The 20,775-nt window shown below is 37.3% G+C and overlaps 1 protein-coding gene across 2 annotated transcripts in view; it reads left to right on the forward strand.

Moving 5' to 3' along the window:
• The first annotated feature begins 10,704 nt into the window (after nt 1-10,704).
• Nucleotides 10,705-20,775, forward strand: part of RAB28 (RAB28, member RAS oncogene family) — a 129,627-nt gene continuing 119,556 nt past the window's right edge. For both annotated transcript variants that reach the window (XM_036765545.1, XM_036765544.1), the window contains exons 1-2: nt 10,705-10,963; nt 15,802-15,898. In XM_036765545.1, coding sequence (XP_036621440.1) covers nt 10,889-10,963; nt 15,802-15,898 — 172 coding nt within the window. In that variant the 5' untranslated portion in view covers nt 10,705-10,888. The remainder of the gene's footprint in view (nt 10,964-15,801; nt 15,899-20,775) is intronic.

Below are 20,775 nucleotides of genomic sequence, written 5' to 3' on the forward strand. Positions count from 1 at the left end.
ATGAGGGCTTGTGGAGACTTTTTCAGGATTGCTCATCCACCTGCCACCCAATTCTCACCTGTGGCTCCAAGAAGCTGTAGCATGTAGAGAGGTTTACACCCTGGTAAAACTGTCTCAAGCAGATGAACTAAACCAGGTTGAGGGTAATCAACAGACCTCAAACCCATGCATGAGGTAGGATGATGTCTATTCCAAGCAAGTAAAGACCTCCTCTGGTGGAATGAGAACAATTTCTTCCTGGAGCATGTGCTGTGGAACACTTAGAGCTTGGTCAGACATTGAAGATGCCAAGGTCATCCACTTCATCCTAGGCCATTGTCAGTTGTCTTGACACTAGACCTTTACGACTCTGGAAGAGAGAGTGAGGCTGATGACTTTGTGCAGCAACTCTGCCTCACTTAAATGCAATTCACTTGCAAGAAATCACCCCTTTCCCCCAGAACTGGAGTGGTTTGCCATTTCCTTCTCCAGTGGATGAGGCAAACAGAGGCTAAGTGACTTGCCCAGGGTCACACAGCTACTAAGTATCTGAGGTCATATCTGAACTCAGGTCTTCCTGATTCCAGGCCCAGGGCTATAAGAACCACTTAGCTGCCTGATCAATGTCCTCTATTTTAGAGAACTCTTTTAGGATTAATTATTCCTAAAATCCTTTCTGGTTTAGAATAGAAATAAATTTGAGTCAGAACAAAAGGTAAGCTAAGGGGGAAAAATGATTGATTTTTTACCCACCTATCTGGAATTCCTGTCTTACTATGATCATATTAGTAGCAAAGCCTGGTTGCTTTGGTGCTGTGTATATTGATCAGTGCAAAATTTCCTCCTTACATTTTTCAACTGCTTTGCAAGCATACAGTTCATGACACTCAAAGAAGAAAAGCTTTTATAAGTTTAAGAAATCAACTAGGACTCATAACAGGGTTTGTGGAAAATAACGACTTCCCAGTGAGCTGTCCTCGGCAGAGTTGTATAACCTCAATCGCTTACAGTTATGATCTAGGTGGAGCTCCCCAAAGGGACTGCCTCTCCCAAATCCTCTCATTCCTACTCCTCCAGTTGTTCTCAGTAGTTGGTAGCAAAAGGTATCTGGCAGGGAATCTCACTGTGGGTCCAGAATAGTCATATTAGTTATCCTGTTCCCTGTAGTTTCTCAGGTTTCTTTCTTTTCTAGAGGAAAAAAAATCTCTTTTGGCGCCAATGATTCAGAGGAGAGTCTTCCAGAGTTTACCTGTCTTGTCAGGAGACACAATTCTCCTTACATCATAGTTCTACAACAGTGCCAGGCAAAGATGTCTGCCCTCAGGGGTCTCTCTTTTTTTCTGCTTCTTAGAAATTGTCTGGCAGGAATATACCTTCACTCTGTCTCTTCCATCTCTAAGCTAGTCTTAGTCACTGACACTCAGTTTATAAGATCATAGCAGAATAAATTTAGGGAAGAGACCTCAGAGATTAACTAGCCCAACACCTTTATTTTCAGATAAAGAGACTGAGGCTCAGGGTGGAGGCAGGGTCATGGGGGAAGGGACTTGCCTTAGGTTACACAGGTAAAAAGTGGCAAAAGCAGTATTTGAAATTTGGTCCCTTGACTTTTATTTTTGTGTGGTATTTATTTTTTTTATTTTTAAAAATACATTTATTTAAAATTGTATGTTCCCAATTACATGTAAAAACAATTTTTAACATTTATTTTTTAAAATTTTGAGTTCCAAATTCTCTCTTTCCTTACTTTCCTCCCTCATTGAGATGGCAATTTGATATAGGTTATACATGTCCAATCATGCAAAACATATTTCCATATTAGGAATGTAAAAGAAAACACAGACCAAGAAAAAGCAAACAAACAAGAAAAGCAAAGAAAGTAAAAAAAAGTATGCTTTGATCTGCATTCAGACTCCACCAGTTTTTCTCTGAAGATGGATAGCATTTTTCATCATAAGTACTTCAGAATTGTCTTAGATTGTATTGTTGAGAATATCTAAGTCTTCTACAATTCTTCATTGTACAATACTGCTGTTACTATGTGCAATGTTCTCCTGGTTCTGCTCATTTCACTTGGCATCAGTTCATGTAAGTCTTTCCAGATTTTTCTGAGAGCATCATTTCATCACTTCTTAAAGCACAAGTGTTCCATCACAATTATATACCACAATTTGTTCAGCCTTTTCCCCAAATGATGATCACCCCCTCAATTTCCAATTCTTTACGACCACAAAAAGAGATGCTATAAATATCTTCATGCATTTAGGTCCTTTCCTTCTTTCTTTGATCTCTTTGGGATACAGACCTAGTAATGGTATTGCTGGATCAAAGTGTATGTGTGGTTTTAAAGATCTTTGGGCATAGTTCCAAATTGTTCTTCAGAATGGTTGAATCAGTATACAACTTTACATTAGTGCATTAGTGTTTTAATTTTCTCACTTCCCCTCCAACATCTGTCATTTTCCTTTTCTGTCATATTTGTTAATCTGATACATGTGGGGTGGTACCTCAGAGTTCTTTTAATTTGCATTTCTTTAATCAATAGTAATTTAGAGCATTTTTTTCATATGACCATATGAAAACTGTCCATATCCTTAGATCATTTATCAATTGGGGTATGGCTCTTATTTTTATAAATTTGACTCAGTACTCGATATATTTGAGAAATGATGCCTTTATCAAGAGAAATTTCTTCTGCCAGTATTTAACGTGTTGTAGCTTTGTAATTCTCTTGAAAACTAGTTAATGAGAAAATAGGTATTGTACTGTGTTATCATCTCTCTCCATCCCCCCACCCGCCTTGTTATCATCACTCATTATCACTAGCTTTGGATCCAAGTGACTTCTGGCTTTTTCCCAAGTTCAGTCTATATTTAAAGGAGCTATATCACATTCGAAAGAATATTTTGTGTTATCTGAAATGTAAATTCAAAGAAGGTGTTCCTAACATGTTCTGAACAATGTATAATGCCTCAATGAAATAAGTATAAAACCTCAATGGAATAAACATAACTTGAAGAGGTTAAGTTCTGGTATTTTAAACAACCAAAAAAAAATTCATCTGTAAAATGAGAAATTTGCATTATCTGACTCCAAGGTCCCTCCCAGCTCTAATTCCTATTTCTATAGAAATGCCTGTCATATTTCACTAAAACAAGTCACATTACTTTATATGACTCCATCTCTCCACTAGCTGCCTCATCTACTTTGGGGTAACTCCATCAGAGAACTGTTCACTGAATGGCAGTGAGTCCCTGCCTGGGATTGCCATTTGAGACTCTCCAGGCTTACTGGTCACTCCTAGGTCAACTCACTCTCTGACTTGCTCTGTTCCCCAACCCGCTCCTACCCCATCCATTTCATGTTTAGTTTTTCCCTATTAGAATATAAGCTTTTTCAGAGTAAGAACTGTCTTGCTTTCTTGTATTTATATATTCAGAATTTAGCAAAGTGCCTGATACATACTTCACACTAATAAATGTTCATTCTATCTAATCTTCCTAAACAAGGGAGTAATAAACCACAAAATGTGAGAGTGGGAAGAGATTTCAATACTTACCCAAAGAATAAATTGCCCAGACAATATCCCTGACAAATTTTCATCCAATTCCAATTTAAAGGTCTTCAGTGATAGGTCACTTGCTATCTCACAATACCATGAGGTAAGGCAAGTCACAGGTTCGTGGGATGGAGAGTGGGAAGGAGTCTTGAAGATCATCTCATCTGATTTCTTCTTTCTAGATAATTATGGAAACAATCACAGTAGCATTCTGGGTTTGAGGAATTTTCTTTTCAATACAATTCAATAAACATATATTAAGTGCCAACTATACATAAGGAACTGTGATAGATGGTGGTGATATAAAGTAAAAAAATTCCCAAAACTGAAAGAGGAGCTTATGTTCTAATGGGAGGCTATAATGTGCAAAAGTAAATATAATCTATACAGAAAATAATATAAAAGTAGTTCAAGAGGGAGAGAGTGCTAAGAACTGGATCAGGAAAGACCTAATGTAACTGACCTGCCTGTCAGCTGTACTTTGATGGAAGCTAGCTAGGGATTCTCTGAGATCAAAGTAGTGGAATGTATTCCAGACATGGGGACCAATTGTGCAAAGACTAAGAGGCACTAGTCAAAGTCATCATCTCACACCTGCAACAATTTCCTAACAAGTTGTACTGCTTTTAGTCTCTCTTTTTTTTTACCTTGTACATATATACCAGAATAATTTTTATTAAATGTTTTCATCCTATCACTTCTCTGTTTAAGAATTTATAGTAATTACTATTTATTGGGTCAAATCTAAACTCAACCTAGAATCAAGGTCCTGTATAACTAAGCCACCAAAATCTATCAATCTTCATTTCTTGTAACCTGTGGGCTAGAACTAAAGTCCTGGGTTTCACCTTAGGAATTCCTCACACAAATCAGAGAGGTTAATTTCAGAAGCTAGAGAAGTGGTCAGTGTCTCCTACTCACTTCCCAACATATAGCAATAATTTCTCAGTGGACAGCCATGTAGGAACCTCAGCCAACTTAAATCCAGGTGGATGTTCTCTAGATGTGAAGCTTATTCTAGGCACCTTTTCTCAATTATTCAAAAGATGACATACATTCAATATGGATATGCCAATTATCTCAGTGTAGCCAACATGCTCAGGGCAAATACTAATAATCATCTTGAGAATGATACTGGAAGAAGCTATATTCTATTTGGGGCAAGGGGCTGGGGGAAGCTGGTACAGTATGGCTTCTCACAAGTTATGAAGAGAAAGACCTGAATTTTTAATAGACTACCTAATATGTTTTAAGTGTTTATGACCTACTTTAAAGAAAACTACTAATATGCAAAAAGGGTTATAATACCACACACTTAATACAAGTGTTTCTTCTATCAGGAAGGGGATGTGAGTTACACTGGTGGTTTCAGTATAAATTTAGCAAAAAAAAAATTCCAATCCAGGGCAGGGACTTTGTCTATCACTTGGCCTTGGTCCTACAGGGAAAAATCCATACATTAGTGGTTTTTGTTGTTTGTCCTTTGTTTTTGAAGAGGACCAGTGATATCATGGAGTGATATCTTGACTTGTTCACAAACTGAAGTGAGGCAGAGTTGCACAAAGTCATCAGCCTCACTCTCTCTTTAGGGTTACTGAAGTCCAGTGGCAAGACAAAAGTTAAGACAACTGGCCATGCCCAGGAGTGCTGTGGATGACCTTGGCTCTATCAATGTTTGACCAAACTCTAATTGTTTCATAGTACCTGCTTCAGCCACTTTCATAGCCATTGAAAGAAGTTGTTCTCATGAGCCCATTATACTAGGGAAAATCTTCATGTGCTTGGGGTAGATATCCCCCTAACTCATTGACAGGCTTGAGGCCTGTTGGTTACCCTCAATATGGTTTACTTCATCTGCCTAAAGGGTTTACTAGGATATAGCCCTGCACATGGTACAGTTTCTTGGAGCCATAGGTGAGAGTTGGGTAGTAGGTGGACACCGAAGGTGAATGAGCAATCCTGAAAAGGCTTGGTAATCCCTCATACCAGGGGTGCTAATCTTCCTCAAACACTCCATCTACACCTCATTAGTGGTACCTTGAATCAGAAGGTACCTGACCAAGAAAAAGGCCACCTATAACAAGAGGTTCTGAATTAGCTAAGGTCATATAGGTAGTAGGTAGCAGAGCAGAGCAGAGCTGGGATTCAAACAATCTTTTGGTTGCAATTATAACACTCTTTCCCCTTTACCACATTACCTTAGCCCTTTTCATTTTTGGTAACTAATTTATTAGATTTTTATTAATTTTTAAAAATATCACCAAAGAGTCATACCTTATAACAAGTATATTTTTTAAAATCAAAAAAGGAGAGAAGAAAACAACTAATATATAAAAATATCTGACACATTGCTGTACTTCCTACTTCTATAAAGGAGTTGGGGATGTGTCTTATCTTCTTTAGGGCCAAGTTTTTTTTTGTAATTTTGCAACCTTCATTTTCTGTTGATTTATAGTTGTTCTTTTCATTTACTTTGTTGTAGTCATTGTGTATATTGATTTCTTGATGATACTTCTCTTTCCAAGGGTTCATGTAAATCTTTCTATGCGTCTCTGTACCCATCACGTTTGTTATTCCTTATAATACAGTAATACTCCATTACATTCATGCACCATCATTTGTTTCGCCATTCCCAGTCAATAGGTATATACATCGTTTTTTCATTACCACAAACTATTGCTATAAATACTTTGGCATACTTGGATTTTGTCCTCATTTGAGTCAAAATGTACCCCATTGTAACTTCCATCATTTGGTTCTAATGATAGCCTTTAGTGGCTTTGTAGAATATATTTAATCCCTATTCTTTTTAGTGCATTAAAGATATAGATAATATTTCCTAGTACTCCACTCCCCAATAGAACTGTCACTTAAAGAAGTATTAATTTCTTTTCCAACTTAAAAGAAAGCTATCATACCCATCCAGACTTTTCTTTTTAAGGTTAAATGAGTCTATTTTTTTCACCTGATCTTCCTATGAGATGGTCTCCAGTCTCACAGAACTATAGAAATTGAGAGTTGGAAGGGACCTCAGTGACCATGTATTACAACCCCTATATGAAAGGAATCCTTACTATAACATGCCCCACAAATGATGGTTTTCTGCTTGAAGACCTCTGAGAGAAGCCACCACCTCTTTTGGCAGCCCATTTCACTTTTAGACAGCTCTAATTGTTAGGAAATTTTTCTTGACATCAAACCTAGATATGATTCTTCGCAACTTTAAACTTTGGCTTCCAAGTCTACTTTCTGGGACCGAACAGAATAAATCTCTTCATGTGAAGAGCCTTCAAATGCTTGAAAACAGCTACCATGTCCCCTACTGAGCCCTCTCTTCTTCAGGCTAAATGTACCCAGTTCCTTCTGAACTGAAGAGTGTCCAGTTTATTAGTGTCCTTCTTAAATAGTGGTGCCCAGGATTAAACACAGCGTTCCAGTGAGACTATCATCTCCCCTATTCCTGGTAGCAAATTCCTTTAACGGAGCCCAAGATTATGTTAGTTTTCTTACCATGTAGTTGGCCTCCTCTGGATATACTCCATAGCTTATGATACCTCAATAAGCTCTCTGGGGTTCCTTTCGGATTTGGAATAAGGCATATTTTCCACAGCTTTACCTGACAGACCTACGATAGTTCATCCTTTAGGAGCAACTAGGTAATTGGTAAAGTGGAGGGGCCTAGAGAAATGGGACTCAATTATTCAACAAATATTAAGTGCTTACTGTGTGCTTAGCACTCTATCAGGTGCTATGGAAGATACACAATTTAGATGAGACAAATACTTTCATGGAACTTACAGCATAGTTGGGGAACGGCATCAACAAAGAAAATTAATAACCTACAATATTACATGAAGGGCACATCAAAGAACTACCAACCATTTTGTTCATTGTTCAGTCATTTTCAGTCATGTCTGACTCTTTTTGACTCCATGTGGGGTTTTCTTGGCAAAGATACTGGAGTGGCTTGCCATTTCCTTCTCCAGCTCATTTCACAGATGAGGAAACTCATTTCACAGATGAGGAAACAGAGGCCAAGAGGATTGAGTGATTTGCCCAGGGTCACACAGCTAGTAAGTGTTTGAAGCCAAATTTAAACTCAGGGAGATAAGTGTCCCACACCCTAGGCCCTGTACTCTGTGCACTGTGCCACCTAACTGCCTTACCCAGCATTTAGAGTTCTTTCTAATCTGGTTCCATTCTCCTTTCCTTCATGTAGTCTTTGGTCCAGCCAAACTGGCCGACCAACTCTTTCCCCACGTGACATTTCATCCTCACGTTATGTCTTGTTTAAATTATTCCTCTCTTTCTGTAGTGCACACTTTCTTCAATGCTCTCTTCCTCTTAAGAGTCCCCTATAACTTTCTCCAGAGCTTGGCTCAAGTCCTGCCTCCTACATGAGGTCATTCTTGATGCTCACAGAATCTAGTAAGGGCTTCAACAAGAGTACATTATATTTGCTTTGTTGCTTACTTTGTATTTACTAAAATGTATACATCTTGTTTCCACGGAAAGGAGACATTTCTGTGTTTGTCTGTATCCTCAACGTTTGGCACATGGTAGGTGCTTAATGTCTGTTGTTTAACTGATTGAAAGTTTCATGCAAAGCCTGAGGTGACTCAGAGTCATATGATTTGGAGCTGGCCAAGTTCTTAGAGATAATCTAGTCCAGTAGTCCTCAAATTGTGGTCCAGGGATGCTTAGAGGCCCCTTTTAAGGGGTCTCGAGGTCAGCATTATTTTTATAATAATGTTTAATTTTTAATATGGCAAACATCAACAAATATAGTCCACATAAGCAAAAGCTCTTTGCAGAAAGATCTTGGATAACTTTTCAGTGAGTAAAGAGGTCCCAAGACCAAAATGTTTGAAAACCATTTATAATCCAAATCCTCATTTTGCAGATTAATAATAAGTAATGACAACAACAAAATATTTGTGTAGTTCTTTAAGGTTTACAAAGTGTTTTCTGCGCAACAATCCTATCAAGAAGATACTGCAAAAGCTGTCCTAATTGTATATATCAGAGGAAACTGACTCCTGTAAAGCAGAAGCGATTTGTCCAAAGTCATCAGCTCTGAGACATAAGGTGATAACAGCCTTAGGTACAACTTACTTTCCTCATCTGTCGAATGGAGAGGTATTTACCTGACTTATCAGTCCATTCCTGCCTACTTTAATTGAAAGAGCACAGGATTTAGATTATTGAAGTCTGAGTTTTAATTCTGGCTCTGCTACTACATAGGTGGTAACCTTTGTGAATTCAGACAAGTCATTTCCTTCTTCAGTTCTGTAAAATGAGGAGGGTTGGACTTTCAGGGATTTCCAACCAGTAAGCTTTGATAATCCACAAATTCATATGTCCATCAAATGCCATGGTATTGCTCTTTATTTAGCTTCAATAAAATACGCAGTATTCATGATATCCATAGTTTTATGTTATCTATGGCTTTATGTTACTACCCCACTTTCTTTCTTTTTAGTTTTCTTTCTTCGGTTTTCAAGATTTTGAATTCCAAATTTTTTTTCTCCCTCCCCTCCCAAAGACAGCAAGCAATGTGATATAGGCTATACAAGTACAATCATTAATATGTCATCCTAGTTTCATTTGTGTCTAACAGGAAAAGAAAGCTGTTAAGTACCCTAAAACTTTTCACAAGCATGTTTTTTGGAAAAGAGTTTCTGTACTTGTTGCTTGGAAATCTAAATTCACAACCAAGCAGAAAACAAATCTAAGGCTGAAACTTTTCTCCTTTCAAGGAAACTCTAAATCTCTGAAAGTGGCAAAGCAGCACCTGCCATCTCATGAAATCTTTAAATATAAACATTTTCTTCAAAACGAATAAATTACTCTTCATATTGCTTTTTTATAATTGTGTCTAGATGTTGCTGTGATTAACAAAATGCAAAAAAAATAGCATTGAGTAGCAATTTTTGGTCATCATGTATTTTCTCAAACCACTGCTCTTTGTTTTGCTCCAACAAAATTTGAAGCTATTATGTTGGGGGTGGGGGGGTCATTTTTGGTCCTAAAAAAGCAAGGGGGTCTTTAAAAAGGTTGAAAAACAATAAACTAAATGGTAATGCCTTTTTTTTAAAAATCAAACTTGTGATTTCACTGATACATGAACTCCCTGAAGAAACTCCCACTACCAGTGCAGGTCAGTGTTTGTTCCCTTATTTAGAGAGTTGCTTGGAGAAGGGAGAAGTTAAGCCTCCCCAAACTCCTTGTAGGTGTCAGAGGCAGGTCTTGAACCTAGATCTTTCTTACTGGAAGACAGACTAATTTCTTCTTCTGTACTTTACCAACAATTTCTCCTTTGACATTCACCATCCCACGAAGTAGATACTTCAGGCATTATTGTACCCATTTTAAAGATGGGGATATTAGATTTAGAGCTGAGAGGGCTATCGAATTCCCTCCCTCTTTGTTCCCTCCCCCCCCCTCCCCATTTTACAGATGATGTAACTGAGGATCAGGGAGGTTCACCGACTTGCTCAAAATCACAGAGGCAAGTTAAGCATCAGAGGCAGAATTTGAAAGCAGGTCTTCTGACTAGGTAGCGGGGGCTTTTCCCGAGGCTACAACACGAAACTCCAGCAAGGGTCCTCTCTCATCACTTAAGGAGAAGTCGCTTTCCTTGTGGTTCCCACCATCTCTTTCTTCCTTCTTTAAAGATTATCCTCCAATTCCAGTTCGCTACCTAGCAACCGCCCCACCCGCCCCGCCTCGCCTCGCCCCGCCCCGCCTCGCCTCGCCCCGCCCAGCCCCGCCCCGCCCCGCGGCTTAGGCAGTCAGGCTAAGACACGCTCCTCCCCTTCGAGTGCCCTTTCACCTCCAGGTTCCTTAGTTACCAGCGCGCGGCCTCGGCGTCCTCGTCGTCACCGCCAACCGGCCAAACCATTAGGGTTTGAGACGCTCCAGAGTTAGGAGGGGGACCACGGAAAACATCCCAGCCAAACGCTACTGCGTCTCCTCCCCTTCCACCTCAGGTCGCCTCTTGCCCGGATTGAGTCTAAGCAGGACAGAACCACTCTTCTTCGCTATTCCCGTCCGCCAGCATTGCTACTGCCGGCTCCTACGCTCAGGCTTCTCCCCCCGCTCAGGCCTGCGAATGGTTCTTCCCTCTCAGTGACAGCGCCTCGAGCCGCTGGGGGAGGGGGAGAGGGGGCGGGGGGCGGGTGGCGGGGCATGAGGGGGGGGCTCAACATGGCGCCCGGCGAGTGATTCGCCCCGGATCCCGTCGGTAGTTGCTGAGCCCCGGGGGGGGCCTCCACCCCAGCGCCCCCCGGCCCCCGGCAGCCCCCAGCTCGCTCCCCAGCCGGGGGCAGGCCCGCTCCCCGGGTCACCATGTCCGACTCGGAGGAAGAATGTCAGGACCGGCAGCTCAAAATCGTCTTGCTGGGCGACGGCACCTCTGGAAAGGTCAGTCCGCCCACCCGGCTCCGGCCTGGTCCGGCCCGGCCCGCCAGACCGTCCCTCCCTAGCTACGCCAGCTCGGCTTGGCCCGCGCTGGGGGGGTCCACCTCCTCCTAGGCCGACCCTCGGCCTCCCTCCGCCCCTCAGAGGCCCGCGGGAGCCCGGGGAAGGATGCGGGTTCGAATGTGAACTCTGGCTCCGGGGCAGCCTCGGGCCTCGGGCAAGGAAGCCCCTCGAGTCACTGGCTCTCCTTCCCTGCGGCAGCAGCTTAGGCTGGATGGGCTCCGGGGGCTGTGCCGCGCCGAAGCTCGGGCTGGTGGTTGCCTGACACACGAGGACCCTAGACGGACCCGACCCCCCCCCCCCCTTCCGCTTTTAAAAAAAGTCTTCAGTCTCCTGATTGGGGAATAATTGAAGGACGCTCTCACTACTACGCGCCGGCTGCCCCCGCCTACTAGAACACTTGGGTACCTCCGCTTTTCCCAATGTCCCGGGCCCCTTCTCTCCATCCTTACCTCCTCTCTACCCTCATCACTCTCTCCCTATCCTCATCTTCCTCATCCCCTTCCCCTCCCTCTCCTTCCCCTTTCTCACTCCCCTCCTCCTTATCTCCCTCCTTTCCTTCCTCACTTCTTTTCTCATCTCCGTCCTCTCCGACCTCATCCCCTGGTCATTGTCTCCCTCTTCTCTATCCTCACCTTCCTCCTCCTCATCCCCCACCTCTCCATCCTTGTCTTTCTCCTCCCCATCCTAACCTCTCTCATCTTCCTCTTCTTACCTCTCCAACCTTATCTCCTTCCCATCCTCCCCCTCCCCCTCCCTCATGTTTTCATTCTTCTAATAAACCCTCCTTCCTGGTTATGCCTGTGGACCAGCGAGTCAGCACCAGCTGTAATACCTAGGGTTCACAGCAGGAAGAGACCTTAGAAATAATGTGGTACAACAGACTCGTTTTACAGTTGTGGAAACCGAGGCCCTGAGAGGTCACTTGGGTAGTTAGGAGCGCTGGGATTCCAATTGACTCCAGCTCCGCCGCTTTTTCACAGACTCCACAGTGCTTTCCTTTAGACCAGAGTGTTAGCCCTTTATAATGTTCCCAAGCATTCTAAATCCTTAATACTCCTAAATCCTTTTTGCAAATGTTTCATGACCTATTATCCCCGCTATTTACCATCCTTCCCATCCCTCCCTTAATGATAATTATTATCTCCCTCCAAGAATAAAAAATAAATGTATTCTAGTGTCAAGTTTTGGGGTTTGAATTTTGATTGCTCCTTTGAGGAAATCTTGTATCCAGGTGTCCTGAGGTTTCATTTTTGCCCCCCTCCCCCATTCATACAAAACCTTATAAAGTCTCCTAATTCCCAGATTACTTTACCAACCCTGTAGATCGTTGGTTTTTAGAACTGAGGTGTGGAGATTAATACAGCTCTGCTTATGAGAAAGTTATTGGAAAGATGATTTGGAAGGCCATTTCTTCTGTTGTTAGGTACACATTTACCCCACTGTACACATTTCTAAGTAAACAGAATTATTCCCTTATTGACCTCAATTAAATTTTATCTATTGTATGGCCTTGTAATTTCATCATCATTTCTGATTTTCTCCTTCAGTTACCAATTAATTTAATTTCTTAATAGTATTTGAAGTTTTAGTTTCTGAGAGGAATATCAGCTTCTAATAATGGTAATATTTATTTCTACTTCTCTACTTATTTCTACTTCTCTCACTTATATGAGAGGACCTTATTGTAGGACCTTAGATCCCCCTGAATAGACCATCAGGTTCAGCACTCATTTTACAAGTAAGGAAACTGAGCCTGAAAAGTGGAGGGCCATACTCTTTTTTTTTCTTGTAAATTTCTAATATAACTCCCTGGATTGCTCTCTTATGCCCAACTTTCTTGTCATATCCGAAACTCCTTAAGGTAAGAATTCTTTTTATTTCATCTTTGCAATTGCAATGTCTAGCCTAGCACCTTAAACTTAGTAGGTATTTACATATTTGACTAGGATTTGTGTCACATTTCAGCAGATGTTTTTTCTTCATGTCCAATCCAGTCCCATGTAATTTGTATAACCCAGTTATGCCATATTGTATTTTTTCCATTGGCTTTTCTTACCTTAGATCGTTTTTGGAAACAGAAAACAAATAACTAGGGAAAAAAAGTTGTTATTTATCAGCCTAGCCTCCTTCTTGTTTGTCTCATCATTCCTTACCCTTCTTTTCTGAACACCTTAATTTTTCTAGTTATATTAGCTACAGCATCTTTGTAACAATACAGTAGTCTTTGTACCGACAAAAGAGCTATCGTGCAGCTGTTACTTAAAATTCAAGAGAACCCTAGAAGTATATTTAGGAGGTGGAGCTATCACTTTATTGGAAATGTAACTTAAAGACTTGGATTTAAAAGTACAATACTGATAATTATGTACCATCCTGCTTTGAGTTTAGACTTATATTTTAACATTTCTTAAAATTAAATTGCCTCATTGTATATAGGTGCCCCTAGATAAACTAAGTATAGTGTCTTTTGATTATTATTAGATTTGCCCCACATCTAAAAAATGTAAAGCATCAACTCAAAATGTTTCAGTTATCGGTTCAAAATGTTTGAGAAAGATGTTTATACCATGTCTCCTGTTAGGAAGTTATGGAGTATGAATCACCATTCATAGTGGCATGGAGTTGTGGAGGGATAGACATACTCCTAGAGATCTTTTATTGGGAAATTGCCTCCCACTGACATAGCTGACTTGTCTTCTAAAGCAAGATAGCCTGGAATGATATGTCAACTAACCATATTAATATTCCATGTGCTTCCAAAAGCTCATTATTTTGTCAGTTTATGCTCAGTCTTAGTCTAAAGTATGGGCTACTACTGTTAACTGTAAATGTATGGAGGTAGGCTTTAGAGAATAGTAGTCAATCGTGTGTCTTTTTATAAGGGAGAAAAGACCTTATTGTGCATTTTTCAATATTTTACATTTTTTGACCTGACAGGGGTGCTGTAAGTCTTAATAAATAGCTACAGTGAATTTTGAGGACTTTGGATGAAAATGACATATTATATGTGAAGTGCTTCTGATGCAAAAATCGATGTTGTTGAGTTTTTCTTTGATTTTTTAAAAGGGACTTTAGCTCAGTTTATGTATTGGGCTTTGTGAAATAATATATATATATATATATATATATATATATAGCATATGTAACATGTGTTATATATTTGTATACATATAAAAGAAGTAATGATTGAGTTATTTTTCACCGAGTTACTTATTGCTTTTTTTGCTGTAAATTAGCTAGTTTAAGGATATTGTTAAAGGACAGATGAAAACAAGAGATGTGTGTGTGTGTGTAAGGGATAGTTAGCTTAATTTTTTTATTCTATATTAACTCCTCAATTTTGATGTTGTTTTATGATTCAAGTAAGCAAGAAATATTTTTATTTTGTAGCGAATCCTTTTTTATAGTGAAGGCAGTGGTTCATTTAAAAATAATTAATAATTGTTTAAATATTTACAAATCTAGCAGTTTTAAGGTTGAGAATAATCTTTTATGCTTAAAATATTGTAATGTGTCAAATGGAATTTAAGATGCCCTTATTTAAATGTAACTTCCATTACTGAAATTTGACTAAGTTTTCTTTACCAGTTTTGTTCTTATATTGTAATTATCTATAATAAGTTCTATCTTGAATGTTTTAGTTTTCTTTAACAGCTGAATATTTTTCTACAACTCTGGGGAAATTCCTTGTATGGAAAAGGGACTTAGTGAAACATTGCTTCTATTGCCCTCTACCCTTACCGCTCCTCATTTACATAATAAATTAAAAAAAATTTGAGTTGTTATAACTGACATTAGAAGGTTGATGATGAATTCTTCCTCGATTTATTTTAGAAATATATCTACTAATAGAAAACCCCACATTCTTTGAGGCAGCACATGAAGATTTTACCTGAATAAGTATAGTTGTACATATTTTGCTTGTCATACATTTCTTATAAACTGTTTAGCACAGTGCCTGGCACATAGTAAGCACTATATAAATGTTAGCTGTTCTTCTTAATTTACAGCCTAGGAATGTTATAATCATTGGAATGGGAATCAGGTAAAAAGTATGGTTGTCAGATACTTTATTCTAAACTAAGAGTAAATACAGTTCTGACTTTTAACAGGTTTTTTTTTAAAGATTTTTTTTCAAAATTCAGCCTATTTTTATACAGCCAGTGGTATATTATTAAAGTACATTGTTCAACTCATTTTAAATTTTCTTCATGTCTTCATCATATGCATCAAATAAAAGATTTTTTCCATTAAAATAAAGAAAAAAACTTTAGAGGTTCAGAGAATTTCCACATAAAGATCTTCCTACTTATCACTTACTGTGCTGTCTTACTCATAGCCAAGGACAACAGTTAAATTCTTGGTGCCTTTAGAAATGATATTGAGAATTTTTCATGGCAGTTGCTTTTTTTCAGCTGGTACTTAGGTTAAATGAGATTTATATCTCTAATCTTATTCTTGTTTCCTCCCTTAATTAAATGCCTAGAATCCTATTTTCCTCCAAAGAGAAATTGGTTATTATCAGGGGACTTTTAGAGATTTAAGAGGCTCAATAGTGTTGTTCACACTAATGCTGGCAAGTGAAATTTACCAGGTAAGCATTTAAGCTTGCCCTCACTCTGTCAATGATTAGAGATACTTAAAAATTGCTCCTTGGTTTAATAGAGGCATAATTGCCAAGATTGTTTAGTAAGATTTTGTACTGGACCTATGTTTAGGTTTTGAAAAACACATAAACTAATTTTGATTTTGTGCATTTACATTTTATTTCTTCATAGACCTCCTTAGCTACGCGGTTTGCTCAGGAAGCTTTTGGGAAACAGTACAAACAAACTGTAGGACTGGACTTCTTTTTGAAAAGGATAACATTGCCAGGTAAGGGAATATATAGTCACAATACTGAGAGTGATAGAGACAGTAGCGCTTGCAGGGAGGGACATAAATCAGAAATGTGTATAGTGGTTATATTGCTTCTGTAGAAAAATTTAAATATAACTAGACTACTTAGTTTGGGGAGGCATGCTTTCATCAGCATTTCTTAGTTTGAAGACAAGCACCTTGGGCATGATGTTCATGAGCTAGTTTTCTTTTTGTATAACAGTGATCATTTCGTACATGTTATGGGCTGAGAGTTTGTTACAAGGTATTTTCAGAAGGTCACAGAACTCATTATTTTTAATAAATATGTAAAGAGTTAAGGAATACAAATTTGCATGTGAAAACATTGGGAAAGATGATTTCTTTAAAAATATTTTTTATTTTAGGTAGTCTGTACTTGTGTTTTTGGTTGGGGGATGCTGAAGGGGAAGTATAATGTAGCTATGGAAGCACTGTGCTCTAATATGTGAATGCTGTTTTATGCAAGGCAGCATGAAATTGCTGGCATTTAATAGACCACTAAAATTTAGGGTCCCTAGGCACTCATAAAAATACAGTTTGAGCATTCAAGATGTTTCAGTTCACGATGCAAAGAAACTATTTAGATGCCAGTTAAGCACACCGTGTGGAAAATGCAAAGGAATAATAACAGAGTGGTTTCTGCTTTAAGTTTGTTTCTGAACAATTGGAGATTTAAAACGGACTATTTGTTTAGTTGTGATGGTTCAGTTGTGCATTTGAAAGTATTCCATTAAAACATTTTATTTTGGTGAGCATGATGAACTGCATCACCCTTCACTATATTAATGCTATGAAAAGATTTAAGTAAAACTTGGGAATTTAACAGCATATTTGCTGTATAGGTGATAGAGTTGATAGATTAATGACATTGAAAGTCAGGATAACTTGGGTGAAATATGTCAAGTTTTTCTGTGTATAAAAGCTTAAATGCATTTGACGACAAAGTACTGGTCAATTGGCAGTATTCTATACATTTTGTTACTATCATACTTCAGTAAGATTGGTCAGCATTTTCCCCAGGAAAAATAGACTGTCACAGGGGTACAATATGAAAAAGAGAACTCTGTTTTTTCAGCTTTGCTCTTATTCCATTAATGTTCTTTAAGAGGTTAATAAGAATTGTTTGAACATTTTGTTCAGATTTAAAAAAATCTGAAAATGACAATATAATTTTGTTTTTATTGTTCTCACCCTCATGGACCATAAGTACAATATGCATAATACTTAACAGCAGTCACTAGTGTAATACATACGCAAATCACACAGTATGCCTGCTGTGAAATGGTATTTTTACAAAGGTTTTTCCCCCCATGCCAGCTGTTGAATTAAGAGCTTCTGTATGTACAATATTTAGCTATTAACCATTCCTGTTGGATTGGAGAATTTCTTAAAGACCCCATCCTTCTTTGTCATTTTATTATTAATTCCTTAAACTTTTTTAAAAAATCTAAGAGCTCAAAAGAACAGTCATCAGCCACCTCTAACAAAATACTTTTATAGTTTTTGCTGGCTTTTCTATTTTTCTATATATTTACATATGTATACGTATATAATTGAAAATGTTGCATTTGTTCTACAGCAAATTAATATTACATAGAAGCATTTTTTGACAGAAGCATTTTTGTTTACATTGACTATATAAAATAACCTTTGACTATTTGTATACTTGTAGACTTATAGCATGCATTTTGTGTCTTAGTGTAATATTAGAAAGTACTCAACTTTAGAGCCAACTTTAGGAAATGTGTACTCTTAGTGAATATATACTTTAATTTTCCTGATTAAGGTTTTATTTTGGTGGGCTAAATTCCAAAGGGGGGAAGACTCTTGTGTTGTTTTTTTCAAAGCCAGTCAGTTTCATGCTACTTAATGGGTACAAATTTCAGCAGAAAAAATAGTTTTCTCTCTATTTTAATTTGTGCAATTGAAATTAAAATGAATATATTAAGAAATTTGTAGATTTGTAGAAATTTACATAATATGTTTTCATGGTTTAACTATAATTTTATTTACCTTATGAGCATTAAAGTAGAATATTGTGGGATGAATGTTTTTATTGTTTTGCTAAAAATACTGCATGGGATATAATAAAAATTATAATATAGCTAAGTATAATTATAACAAATATAATATTAGAATTCTGATGAAGCTTTTGACTTCCACTGTCCAGCAGCTACAGTTCCTCTTCATGTAACTTTTTCAAGTCAGTTACTTTTCAAATACTGATCTATTTCAGTTTATTTCATGATTCAGTGTGCTGTATAGTCTGGATGCAGCCACTGTGCAGATCTGACTGCTTAAAATAGTCTATCTGTTAGTCAGAGGTTCAGCTGATAGAACTGCTTAAGAGCCATAGTCAAAATACTTTCAGGAAGGTTGTGGGTACAGTCCAGTAAACAGGGTTCTTCTGTGAAAAGGATTTTTAAGTCTTCAGTACAAGAAGTGGGCAGACTTGTGTTTTCAGTTCCATCTTGACTTTGTAGCCCTTTAAGTAAGATTAATCAAGGCGCCTTTGTCAAGGTCATTGTTTTATGCTTTTGGTGGCTTTAATTTAAATGGAAAGAAACCTACCTGTCTTTTGTTAATCTTTTCCTCCTCCCTCCAACCCAGTACAAATAATTTCTTACAAAAAAGAAAGAATGAAAAAATGATTTTCACCTTAAATCTAATTGTTGGCAATCTCCCCAAAATTCTTTATTGGTAGACAGTTTCAGATTAAGGGACTAGGAATTCGAGAACAAAACCACTGAGGTTTTACTCTGCATTATTGAATTATTTTAATATTAATTTTTAGTTTTGTAGTTTGGAAAATGACCAGTTAATAGAGGACTTTGTATGTATGTTATAACTAGAATGAAAATTAATAGTCACTTGAACCTCATCTTTTAAATTTGATTTTGATCTCAAGAGTAATTTCTCCTTTCCCATTTTATTAAGCACACATTTTTAGTTCTTTTTTGAAATTAGCAAATGATTTAAGAATGTGGAATGATCTGTGAAGCTGAATGTTTATCTTTTACAATTACAGGATATCAGTTGATTATCAGTCTATTTATCGATTGCTATTTATAATGAATTAATGCAAGATGCTACTTAAATATTTATAAAAACTTTATTTGGAAAGCTTTGATTTTTTTCATCAATTGTATATAATATTGGTATGATTTCTGCTTAATTTGTTCAAAATATTATACGTATCTGGTAATTAAAAAAACATAACCCAGTATTTCTGCATGTGGGAATAAAGGAATGGTGATTTCTTTCAGGAGGAGAAATATGACATTGAATATTTGTTAAAGCTTTATGTAAAAACACCTTTAAATCATTTGTTAATAAAATACCATTTGCCTCTATAAAATTATATAAGTGATTCTCGACTAAAATAACTGAGAGAATTGTCTGTTTATCTAGCAGGTTTCTGAAAACATTGAGTTTGATTAACACTAGAGATGGCTAGTGCTGTTTGATCATTATATTTATATCATCTGTATGGGAAAAAAAGTTGTTTGAGCTTCAAGAAATGAAAAGATTTTTGGATTTTTTAAAGGATCATTTTATAGAAGGGGCAGTCACAAACATTTTATTCTGTGTTTTAGGCAGACTTCAATCTTAATTTAGATTTCCTTTGTCATAGATTCAACGGTAGAATCTTAATACTATTTGGTTACTGCTCTAAGTGTTTGAATGTGTGTTGAATGTGTCTGTATGTGGGAGTGATGAAGGGTGATAAACTTCAGTAGCTCTTATTAATGCTAATGGAAGTTCCTCAAGTAAATCCTCTGCACATTGGCCAGAGAACAGACTTGACTATGTCTAAATAATGGAAAGATTGTAATATAAACCCACAGCACTCATAGTTAAGGCTAAAACTTTGCTTGGGACTCAAATACTATGATTTTTTATTATTTCTGCAGTAGTATGAGTTATCTGAAATTTCCGTTGTAAATTCGAATATCATAATTTTACATTCTCTAAATTGTTTTACATGGATAAATTTTCTTTATCACAAATTGATATATCATAGAACTTTGTGATACACATTTTTAAAAAGTATATTTATTTAGTGCACTTTTACTTCTGGTTTTCCTGATTTTCCTATGGGTCTAAAAGGTTTATTTGTTGTTGGGGCTCATTTTGAATTTATGATTTGGAATATACTTGATTTTTTTGTGGGTGCTTTGCTCGGTTTTATTAAGTGATATAGTTTAGTGAATAGGCAATTCCTAAATACATGTTAGGGAAGAATTGTGATCCTGGAAATTTGTTGTTTGCAGCTTTTTATACTCAAATATCCTATCAATTCCTATTTCATTTAAGTATTGCTTTTCAGAGCACCAAAGTATTTTTATGTTTGGCCTCAATATAGTAGACCATGTGTATAGAGTAGATAGCTGACTATTAATCGTATTATATAAGCCTCTTAGAGGCTGCATTCTAGTTAAAAATTTCTGAATGTGTGATTTGATGAAAGAAGAAACTTGTAGTAATGGATTTTGTTATAGCACGGATCTTCATTTTTGAGTTATTGTCAGGCATATTGATTTATTGATTAAATATTCTCTGAACACATGAACTTCTGATTGTCATGTCAGTCATTTACTTAAAACCTTATGATATTCACATCAGCAAAAAATCATACATTCTAATACTACTCTAGAAACTTATACTTTATATTTTTAAAAATGTATTAATATATTTAGTACAGAATTCAGAAAACAGAATATGGTGATCTTGTGCATTCTCTTAGAACTAAGACTTTTTGATAATTTTTTTAATAGAGTTAAGGTATATTACTGGTTTGCTCGATGTTACTAAAGATTAAAGAATTAATAACTACAAAATTTCCATATTTG

The sequence above is a fragment of the Trichosurus vulpecula genome, chromosome 6 (genome assembly GCF_011100635.1).
Source record: "Trichosurus vulpecula isolate mTriVul1 chromosome 6, mTriVul1.pri, whole genome shotgun sequence".
NCBI classification, from domain to species: Eukaryota; Metazoa; Chordata; class Mammalia; order Diprotodontia; family Phalangeridae; genus Trichosurus; species Trichosurus vulpecula.